Below are 11,443 nucleotides of genomic sequence, written 5' to 3' on the forward strand. Positions count from 1 at the left end.
TTGAGTCACTTTCTCAGGGACACAAGGCTGGCTGGTGATGGAGAAGGGACTTAAACCTGGGTCTGCCTCTGCTCTCTCCACACTCCCTGCGGGGGCCCGGGGCTTGCTATAAGACAAGGATGTCAGATAGGTTCCTCCTTCCCTCTCCTTCCCACAGGAGCAGAGGCATCGCTGGGCCTGAGCTGGGAAGGCTGGGCCTGGGGGCAGTGCAGGGGCTGGCGTGGCAAGAGGCCGGCGGGGAGCTGTGAGGCTGAGTTCGGGGGTAAGGGGAGGCCTCCTGAGAGCCCGTGGCCAGGCTTAAGGTGGGTATGTCCTCACCGGCTCTTGTCCTGCAGGCCTGACTCTCCAGGCGGGTGAGGAAAGAGCCTGCCAGCTCCTCTTCTGCTCCCTCACAGGCCTGAAGGAGACCCCCCAGATGGAGCTCCGAGCCTCTTTCCTCCAGGCCAGCCTCAGACCCTACGGGGGACAGTTCTGGGAGCATCCTCTGTGCCAGGCGTCTGGGGACTGCTAGCCTTCTGGTGGGGGCCGGATCCTCAAATTGTGAGCCTGAAGCAGTCTCTTTCCAAGGGATTGGAGTGAGAAACTCGGGGGGCAGAGCCAGAGCTACCTAGGACCCAAGGGGAGTGTCTCAGGCAGGACCCGCACAGGCACAGGCACGCACACTGGCCACACACTTGCCTTCGGACGTGTGCCAAGCAGCTCAAAAGAATTTAAAGTCCAGCCAGGCACGGTAGCTCACGCCTGTAATCCCAGCACTTTGGGAGGCTAAGGCAGGCAGATCACTTGAGGTCATGAGTTCCAGACCAGCCTGGCCAACATGGCAAAACCCCATCTCTACTAAAAATACAAAAAACTTAGCCAAACGTGGTGGCAGGCGCCTGTAATCCCATCTACTCGGGAGGCTGAGGCAGAAGAATCGCTTGAACCCGGGAGGCAGAGTTGGCAGTGAGCTGAGACCACGCTACTGCACTCCAGCCTGGGTGGCACAGCGAGACTCTGTATAAAAAAAAAAAAAAAGATTTAAAGTCCTTGGGAGAAGTGGAGTCCATACATCTCTTCAAGATGTGGCATGGAATGGTGAACATCTGAGCACATAGGGCAGGAGGGCCCCGGGGGACCTTGGGCAGCCCAGGAACCAGCATGGGGTAGCAGGACTGACCGGCTCCCAGGGCACCTTGGTAATGCTGCAGGTGTGGCCGACTGATCCCCTATGGAGACAGTAAAGATTAAGAGGATCATAAACTGCATCCAGCGGCTGCCCCGGGAGAAATCTCCTCAAGCCAGAGCCTCTGCTGCGAGGGGCTTCGGAACCTTGGGGCAGCTCCTGAGTTCAGACAGAGTTCAGGCAGGAAGACAGAGAGGCGGAGACCCATAGAGAGACACAGAGACAGGGAGAGAGGCAAAGGCAGAGGGGGCTGCCACGGAGAGGTAGGAGCAGAGAGAGAAGAGAGACGGGCGCAGAGAGACAGAGGTTCATGGACTGAGGTAGAGGCTGGGCCCGGCTCAGCAACCCAGGCCTCCCACAGGCAGGCAGAGGCTGCCCTGGAACCCACCAACACCAGACCAACAGCTCTGATGAGCTCCACCGTGGCTGCAGCTGCGCCTGCAGCTGGGGCTGCCTCCAGGAAGGAGTCTCCAGGCAGGTGGGGCCTGGGGGAGGATCCAACAGGTATGGCTTCTCCTGGAGGTAGGGTCAGGTCTGGGCCCTTGGGGAGCAGGGTAAGGGCCAGAGGTTCCCAGGAACCATGGAAGGAGCCAGAGCAACTCAGACCCAGCCCCACCGGCTGTGGGCAAGGGTGGGGTAGCCTGCGGGCAAACCCAGATTCCTAGAAACACAGTGGGGTGGGGAGGGGGGTTGGGGGCGGGCAGGCTGCAGAGCCAGGACAGGACAGCCCAGCCGATGGGGAAGGAAAGAACAGAGAAGCGCCCTTAGGGCTTAACAGCCCAGAGGTCCCTAGTGGTGTTGACAAGAATGTTTCTGTGGGAGGACGCAGCCTGAAGCCACCCACAGAGAAGGGATGGGAGCTGGGGAAGTGGAGCCAGGGCTTGGACTCTTGCTGAAAATTCCACTCAGGGAGGAGAAAGGGCAGGGAATGGGGCTGGGGGCTGGGGTGTGGATGCACAATGAGGGAGACACTTCTCCGGATGGAAGAGTCACGCGTGGGTTCGTTCAAATGCGGGTGGACGGGGCCCGAGGACTGGGAAAAGGACCTGAGGGACGGAGGGGAGCGTACGGCCCTGCCCCCGCCCAGCCCTGCCCCCTGCCCCCTGCCCCCTGCCCCTCAGGCGTGAGCCCCTCGCTTCAGTGCCGCGTGTGCGGAGACAGCAGCAGCGGGAAGCACTACGGCATCTATGCCTGCAACGGCTGCAGTGGCTTCTTCAAGAGGAGCGTGCGGCGGAGGCTCATCTACAGGTGAGGGCGGTGGGCCCTGCTGGGCTCCTGCCCCTGAGGGGTTCTGGAGGGGTGAGGGGGCGTTCAGGGGAGGAGGGGCTTGGGCAAAAATGTCCAAAGCCATGGTTCAGGACCTGGGAGGGACACTGACCCCCGGGGTCTCGTCTTCGCCTGCAGGTGCCAGGTGGGGGCAGGGATGTGCCCTGTGGACAAGGCGCATCGCAACCAGTGCCAGGCCTGCCGGCTGAAGAAGTGCCTGCAGGCGGGCATGAACCAGGACGGTGAGGCAGGGCGCTGGCCCCGGGGGACGTGACAAGAGATGGGCAGCGGGACTGGCTGGCGTGTCGTTCTGACCCTTCCTGCCTCCCCAGCCGTGCAGAACGAGCGCCAGCCCCGAAGCACAGCCCAGGTCCGCCTGGACAGCATGGAGTCCAGCACTGAGCCCCCGCCGGAGCCCCTGGTGGCTCCCCCGACCCCGGCAGGGCCCAGCCCACGGGGCCCCACGCCCATGTCTGCAGCCAGAGCCCTGGGCCACCACTTCATGGCCAGCCTTATAACAGCCGAAACCTGTGCTAAGCTGGAGCCAGAGGATGGTAAGTGGGAGAGCGGCTGAGAGCACAGCAGGCTTGGCTACCCGGGTCACAGTGGGGCTGCAGCGCCTCGCCTTGATCCTCACTTCCCCGGGCCCCAAGCACTCCCTGCCACCTCCTGAGAAGCAGATGCTAAGATCACAACCTCCTCCTCCAACAGCTGATGAGAATATTGATGTCACCAGCAATGACCCTGAGTTCCCCTCCTCTCCATACTCCTCTTCCTCCCCCTGCGGCCTGGACAGCATCCATGAAACCTCAGCTCGCCTGCTCTTCATGGCTGTCAAGTGGGCCAAGAACCTACCTGTGTTCTCCAGCCTGCCCTTCCGGGATCAGGTACCGACCGGCCTGCCTGCTGGGGAGCTAGCCTGGGCTAGGGTCAGGCGGCCCACTCGAGTCACCCAGACAGGGCACACACATCCCCATGCCAGTATGAATGGAGGTGCACACAGCTTGGATGGTGATGGCTGGGGACACACACCTCTGAGCCAGCAGTGGCTGGGGTGCATCTCAGGGATGGTGACAGTGGGGGTGCATGCATCTCCGGCGCAGGGATGATGGTCGGGGTGCACCCCTAGGAGATGATGGTGGCCAGGGACCCACAGGGCCCAGGGTCTTCTTAAGTTCTGGAAGACCCTCAGGCCCTGCAGACATTCTGTGGGTGACAAGTGACCTACACACCCTGAACAGCCTGAGTGGCTGACTCTAGGCCCCCTTGGAGCACAGGTGCCTGTGACTTCAGGGCTTGCATTTTAGTCCAGTCTCTCTGGCTCTGGGCCATCCCTCTCAGCTTCTAAAGGGCAAGCAGATCTTTCGGGAAAGCCAGGAGGAGAGGCACGAGGAGGGTCTGAGGCCCTCAGCCAGTCTGTGTGCTGGGGTGGAGCAGCTCAGAAGAGTCAGGCCACGCCTCTTGAATACACTCAACTTAGGACACTCATGAGGCAAGTCTCTGAGGCTGCCCAACTTCAAATGGCTCTGGGCGTTCCTAAATGTCCCAGCTGCAGCGCTGGATGGAACCCAGTGTCTCGGATGGTAGGCAGCTGAGCCAGATGGTGCCAAATCCCAGAGCTCTGGGCCCCTGGCTGATGTCAGGAGAGCATTCTTGAGTCCCAGGACAGCACTTCTATTCCTTGGGTGCCTGAGATGGTGGCAGAGCCTCCAGACTGAGCCAGAGAAGCTGTGTGTCTGCCATAACAGGCATCCCTTTCTGAGCACAGGTGATCCTGCTGGAAGAGGCGTGGAGTGAACTTTTCCTCCTCGGGGCCATCCAGTGGTCTCTGCCTCTGGACAGCTGTCCTCTGCTGGCACCGCCTGAGGCCTCTGCTGCCGGTGGTGCCCAGGGCCGGCTCACACTGGCCAGCATGGAGACGCGTGTCCTGCGGGAAACTATCTCTCGGTTCCGGGCGTTGGCGGTGGACCCCACGGAGTTCGCCTGCATGAAGGCCCTGGTCCTCTTCAAGCCAGGTAGCTGAGTCTCTGTCTAAGCCTTGAATGGGAATTCTGGTGACTTCCCTGTGCCTCACTCTCCCTGCACCACCCACATGTGTGCAGATGTGTGTAGGCCTCTATCCGGGGGGCGGGAGGAAAGGGGTGAGGCTGGACTCCCTTCTCCTTGGGGCCACTCCTGGTTGACTGTGAGGGGACAGGGCAGGCTGGGAGCCCCTGGGAGACCCTGAGCCCCCACCAGAGCCCCTCGTGGCTCCCCTGGCCCTGGCAAAGCCCACCCCACAGGACCCCACGCCCATGTCTGCAGCCAGAGCCCTGGGCCACCACTTCATGGCCAGCCTTATAACAGCTGTAAACCTGTGCTAAGCTCACTGGTGCTGCTTCTCCCCAGAGACGCGGGGACTGAAGGATCCTGAGCACGTAGAGGCCTTGCAGGACCAGTCCCAAGTGATGCTGAGCCAGCACAGCAAGGCCCACCACCCCAGCCAGCCCGTGAGGTGACCTGAGCATGCGCCCACCCACTCATCTGTCCCTGCCCTCTCTACCCTTTCCCCGCCTCTCCCACACCCTCCCAGGGCTCACTGATTAGACAGCACAAGGGTCTCAGTTCAGCGGCACACAGCAAACATCTACTGTGTCCCAGGCACAGTACCAGGTCCCGGGGTGGGGACCAAGATGTACATAAGACAAAGCTACTGCCTTCCAGAGACAACCAGCAGTGACCGCACTGAAGATGCAAACTGCCCTAGTCAGGTACTGAGGGTTGCATGAATCTGCAGGAGACAGAGACCCTTTGGCATGGGAAGCGTAAAGCAGAATTGGGAGGGACTTTGGGGAGACAGGGCTGGACTTGAAAGGAAGAAATCTAAAAGAAAACATCATTTGCAAAGGGAGAGAGGGGCAAGCATGGTATGTTGTTAGGACAGGAGCCCACCTTGAAGGTATAACAGGTGCCAGTGAGAAATGGGGAGAATAAGCCAGAAAAGTACGCCAGGACCAGTCCATTCAGGACTTTGAATGCCAGCCAAAGGCCACGTCTGACTTGGGAGGCAGAGAGCAGCTACTGCAGGTTTCCGAGCAGGAGTGTGTCATACACAGGGCTGGACCTCACGCAGATGGGCATGGCCATGGGTACAGAGGATACTACTGGGAAGGGGGTGGCAGCTACTGCCACCTTCCAGGTGGTTCCATGAAGTTCTGATCTTTGGGCATGGCCGGGGGAGTGGAAGGGAGACTCTAGGAGTTGGAATAGGTCAGACCCAGTGTTTGGGTGAAGGTAAGGAATGAGGGAAGAGGAGCTCTTTGGGAGAAGACGTTATTAAAACAATAAAAAGGAAAGCCAGGAGGAAAGACGGTTTTGAGGGAAGATGATAAGGTGTTTTGGAGGTGCACTGAGCATCCTGTAGAGATGCCAAGCACATGGATGGCCCTGGCTAGGTTTGGAGTTGAGAGTTGCTGCAGGCTGAGTGTCGCTGGGTGAGGGTAGGGCAGGAGCCAGTGCTCTGGGACTATGCTGTTTGGCCCAGCATGGGCAGTTGTCATGGAGCCTCAGCAAGTTTGGAACACTTGGCCTTCAGGCATCTACTGGCTATTTTAGACCATGTTATCTGCATTCTTTGGGGCTCCCAGCAGTTTCTTTCTGAAGAAGTGAGCTAATATGGGCATCCTTGCATCATCTCTAGTCCAAGAAATGATTACAAGGAGAAGAGGTAATTTCCTTTTAAGAAAAGTCACAGTATACGAAGTCTATGCCACACGGCACAGGAAGATTTGTGCTGCTTATGAGCATAGGGAGAACGCTGCTACTACTAAGACTTGACTTAGCATCTGAAGAAGAGTGGGCATCAGAGACATTCAGAAACCAGCAGCCTTTCTCTGCCAAGTTTCTGTTGGAACCAGCCCCCAGAGATGTCCTGGCATATTGGTTATGTGTCAAATTTCATAATGCTGGTTAAGATTTCCTATGCCCCTTCCATAGTGGTTCATTGCCTATTACAAGCAGAATTGAGTGTGAAGATAGTGGTTTGGGGTTCTCTAATCCAGCATATTATTTCAGTTTTTAAAAACTGCAACGCCCAGGAAGAAACACAATTACCATCGCCCCCTGATATGCACACAGACACCAAAGTGAACTTCCATGAAGTAATTCCTACCCTTACCTTGTACAATTTACCTGATATTTCTCTTTTATTTGTTTAGAAAAGGCTGATTGTGACCCACTGAATTTAATTTCAGACCCACTAAGTGGGGCAATACCTGCAGTTTGGAAAAAACATTCTCTAACTGACTTTATAGTTATGTCTTCTTCCTCCCACTCTTTAGATCAGAAAAACAGAAGGAGGGAAGGCAGATGGGAGGGGTATATTACTTGCTCAGTGCTGCTCACTTGGCACTAGCAAGAGAAAGGAAGGCCTTAGGTTGGCAGAGCAAGTCCAGCAGATCACTGAGTGGTGGGGAAGGTTTCCCGGAAACTCCCGGTGAGGGGAGCTTGGGGCTGTCCAGTGTGGAGTAGCCTCCTTGATGCTGGGCATTGACCCTGGCCATCAGACCTACCCAGGGAAGGTTTGGTTCCCCCATCTGTCTCTTGGGGCTTCACCATCTGTCTTTTGTGTTGTGGACTCCTGTCTTAGCAAATAGTTCTTTTCTTTTTTTTTTTTTTTCTTTTGAGACGGAGTCTCGCTGTGTGGCCCAGGCTAGAGTGTAGTGGCGCGATCTCGGCTCACTGCAAGCTCCGCCTCCTGGGTTCATGCCATCCTCCTGCCTCAGCCTCCTGAGTAGCTGGGACTACAGGCGCCCGCCACCGCGCCCGGCTAACTTTTTGTATTTTTAGTAGAGATGGGGTTTCACCGTGTTAGCCAGGATGGTCTCGATCTCCTGACCTTGTGATCCGCTGGCCTTGGCCTCCCAAAGTGCTGGGATTACAGGCGTGAGCCACCGCGCCCGGCCTGAATGCGGCTTTTCGTCGAAATTCCTCCTGACCTGCTCTGGGGACCTCATCTCTCCTCTGCTTCCTCCCTTGCCTTTCCTGGGAGGGCACTGCTCCAAGGACTAGTGCTCAGAAGCTGGTCGTAAAACTGATGGCGTCCTCTCTCCTGTTCAGGTTTGGGAAATTGCTCCTGCTCCTCCCGTCTTTGAGGTTTATCACTGCGGAACGCATCGAGCTCCTCTTTTTCCGCAAGACCATAGGGAATACTCCAATGGAGAAGCTCCTTTGTGATATGTTCAAAAACTAGTGGGGGTGGAGGTGAAATGTTTCCAAGCACTCTGGAGAACAATCTACTGAAATGAAACATTTGCCTACTCTTTGCCCCAGAAATTCCTTGTAGGTGTGTCTACCCAGCAGAGATGCCCACTGAAAGATATTGTAAGAATATTCATAGCAGCTTTATTCATAATAGCCCCAAATTGTACATTGATGGTAGGATGAATTAACAAATTGTGGTATATTCATATAATGAAAAATAACTTAAAAAGAATGAATTATGGATACATGTGGCAACACAGGTAAACTTCACAGACATAAAAGTTGAATGAAAGAAACCAGGCAGAAGTTCCATTTATGCAGAGTTCAGGAACAGGCAAGACTAATTGACAGTAATAGAAGTTGGAATAGTGGTTACTTCTGGGTGGCAGGGGATTGATTCAGAGAGGGCCCATGGGAGCCCTCCGGTATACTAGAAATGTTGATTTTGATCTGGGCAGTGGTTTCACAAATGTATTCATAGGTAAAAATTCATCGAGCTGTGCACTTTACTGTATTTTGTTAGACCTCAATAAAAAAAAAAAAAAAAAAGAAAAATGAGTGTTGTCAAGGCTCTCCCTTTGAGGACACTGAAGGAATGAGTGCAAGGTCTTTGAGTTCCCTCTGGGTTCCACTCCAAGTCAGAGACCAGGTGCAATGAATTCAAGCCCAGTGGATCTCCCATAGAATTCAACCACCCAGCTTCTCTCCAGATGGCATCCCATCACCCGCAGTATGTCTCAACCTTTATCTCCTATCTCCCTCATCTCCTTCCTAAGTAAAGGTCAACACCCTGCAACTCAACATAAGGCAGCTACAGGTACTTTTTGTGAAAGGGACTCTTCATCACTTCTTAGGTCCTTATGGAAAGATACAGCTCAGACAACCCTCATCATTTTTTCTTTTTTCTTTTTTTTTTTTTTGAGACGGAGTTTCACTCTTGTTGCACAGGCTGGAGTGCAATGGCGCAATTTTGACTCACCACAACCTCCACCTCCCAGGTATAAGTGATTCTCCTGCCTCAGCCTCCTGAGTAGCTGGGATTGCAGGTATGCACCACCATACCCAGCTAATTTTGTATTTTCAGTAGAGACGGGGTTTCTCCATGTTGGCCAGGCTGGTCTAGAGCTCCCGACTTCAGGTGAGCCACCCACCTTGGCCTCCCAAAGTGTTGGGATTACACGTGTGAGCCACTGCACCCTGGCCAAACTTAATCCTTTTCGAAGATAGACCCAGATGACTGTGAAAATAATATTTTAACACATTAACATAGATCAGGCAATGCATATATTAATAGCAGGCAGTGAGCTGGGCACTTTTAAAATTGCTATTTAATCCTCAGATTAACTCTGAGGGAAGGGCTAATTTTCTCCATTTATAAATGAAAAAACTGTTTAGAGAGGACTCAAACCTTGGTGTGACTCTACCTAATGCTGCTTAAGTCTGGCACTGCCTCTTTCCCACTCCCCCTTCACTTTTGGAATGAAAGACTGAACAATTCTGTCGCATTTTCTGCCTTCAAAGGATAAGCGCTTGAAATCAAGACAGAAAGGGTCATGTGAGAAGTCTGAGCAATCCTAGGGGTTCCCTGTCCTTTGGCTTGTGTTTGAACTCCCTTAGCTGACAGAAATGCCCTGTCTACTCAGGAACTGAGAACAGCTAGGGCTGTTGCCAGAAAGGAAAGAGTATGGGAAATGCTACCCAGCTGAAGCGCTTCTTACTTCAGCCCCCAGACTACTTCAGATTCTCTCCAACTTTTGAAAGTATCAGAGTGGCCTCAGTTAATCCAGTCATCTAATGCCTATAATGCCATTATACAGTCCAATTCCCTATCAAAGATTTTATCCATATGAGCTAAGGCCTGAGCAAAGCCACCTTAGTAAGACACATGGTTGAAATATGACATGACCAGTCCTGCATATTTATCTTACAGTTTGGCTTTGGGGGACATGGTAAGACTGCAAAGGTAGCCTGCTGAAGTTCACAGGCTAGCATCTGGGATGTGTGAGCACAGCACATCTACATTGGGAAGGAGATTTGAGGGCTCTCCAAGAAGAAGTCTTGGAGAATTAGAGGAAGTACATAAGCTGGATTGTCTGCTGTCAATCTGGCATCAATACCACCCCCTTCCCCACTTCTAAGGGCTTTTCTTCATTGCAGAGATGCCAGGAAAGAACTACATGTCCCAGAAACCCTTTCTCCTAGGACTTGCTAATGAAAGGCACTCACAGGACATTTTTTCCCCCTAATGCCAAACTGATTAAATTTGGCATTAGGAAAAACAGAAGCCATTTTTCTTTGGAGACACTGCAGCCACGTCGTGGGAAAACAGATTTCACAGCAGCCTCCTGGCTAGAATTGCACTAGCTTCCAGGCAAGCTCTTGAGAACTCTGGGACTTTTAGCTGAGATTTGTATTGGCTTTCTTGACCTGTGGGAGTATCTCTGACCTTTGTCAGATCCTAATTTCTGTACTAAGTCCATCTCACCTGGAATACAAAGTGGCGTCTGTTTTCCTAATCTGGTGCAGCTCTCAGCATGTCTTACAGACAGGAATACAAATTCCTGTCTGTAAACCACCTAGGATGACAGCCATTATTCAACTTTTTGTTGCAGATTGGCTCTACTGAAATTCTGATGAGTAATGGCTTTTTCATTGCATTTAGCGTCCTTATTAGAAGAGAGAATTCAAAAGCTTTTTTTTCTTCCCTTAATGCCAATGTCTTTGGCTATGAAGCACCACAGAGGTAGTCCCTGTGGGACTATCTGGGCCTTTTCAAACGAAGCTAGTTTTTAGATTCACAAGACACTTCTCTACCCACAAGGGGATATTTCAAGGTAGGAAGGGCAGGGGAAGACTTAAAGATGCCAAGAAGTGCAACCCGATAGTCAACCCAGGTATTGCAGATGACTAGTCTCCATCTGGTGGACATCACTGGTGTTCCCCACTAGAATGCAGGCTCCACAGAGCAGAGATCTTTGTTCACTAATGTACCCTAAGCACCTAGGACAATGCCTGTGGGCGATACACTCCTTGACTGTGAGTCTGACATACCTACAAGATTCAACAGTCAGATATTACATGTACCTTATCTACTTTCACGGTTCTATCTCTGGCTCTAAGACACCGTACTGCCACCGATTCTAGGGGCAAAAGCAATTTTAAAAAACAAACCAAAGCTCTGGTCGCTGTATAACTTGCCTCTCCTTATGTACCTTTCTGTTCTCAGGTCTTTGTCATCACAATAGTTGTCGACTCCGTAATCTCAGGGGCAAGTTTTAAGAATGGTATTTCGCCTGGGCGTGGTGGCTCACACCTGCAATCCCAGCACTTTGGGAGGCCAAGGCAGGCAGATCACCTGAGGTCGGGAGTCCGAGACTAGCCTGGCCAACATGGTGAAACCCCGTCTCCACTAAAAATACAAAAATTAGCCAGGCATGGTGGCAGGCACCTGTAGTCACAGCTACTTGGGAGGCTGAGGCAGGAGAATCACTTGAACCTGGGAGGTGGGAGTTGCGGTGAGCCAAGATTGTGCCACTGCATTCCAGCCTGGGTGACAGAGTGAGACTCCATCTCAAAAAAATAAAAATAAATAAAAATGGTATTTGCAGGTTTTATTATGGGCAACTAAGGGAATTTTAAACAACACTCACTATTCATATTTCAATGTAAATTTAATGCAAAAATGTAAATGTAAATTTAATGTAAAAACAAGTGAGAAGGATGACCCCAGAATTTTAAAAATTGAATACATTTGGCATTAGGGGAAAAAAA

General features: G+C 52.9%; 1 protein-coding gene across 2 annotated transcripts; it reads left to right on the forward strand.

Moving 5' to 3' along the window:
- The first annotated feature begins 1,241 nt into the window (after nucleotides 1-1,241).
- On the forward strand, nucleotides 1,242-8,227 carry NR2E3 (nuclear receptor subfamily 2 group E member 3). 2 transcript variants are annotated; one of them, XM_028851089.2, is made up of 8 exons: nucleotides 1,242-1,669; nucleotides 2,287-2,413; nucleotides 2,570-2,673; nucleotides 2,764-2,985; nucleotides 3,143-3,318; nucleotides 4,200-4,446; nucleotides 4,820-4,925; nucleotides 7,529-8,227. In XM_028851089.2, the coding sequence occupies exons 1-8, from the start codon at nucleotides 1,576-1,578 to the stop codon at nucleotides 7,659-7,661; spliced, it is 1,209 nt and encodes a 402-aa protein (XP_028706922.2). In that variant the 5' UTR covers nucleotides 1,242-1,575; the 3' UTR covers nucleotides 7,662-8,227. The 2 variants fall into 2 exon arrangements, with proteins under 2 accessions (XP_028706922.2, XP_077795810.1); XM_077939684.1 differs by lacking the exon at nucleotides 1,242-1,669 and having other exon boundaries at nucleotides 1,921-2,413.
- Nucleotides 8,228-11,443: the final 3,216 nt, after the last annotated feature.

This window comes from Macaca mulatta, chromosome 7, assembly GCF_049350105.2.
Source record: "Macaca mulatta isolate MMU2019108-1 chromosome 7, T2T-MMU8v2.0, whole genome shotgun sequence".
NCBI lineage: Eukaryota > Metazoa > Chordata > Mammalia > Primates > Cercopithecidae > Macaca > Macaca mulatta.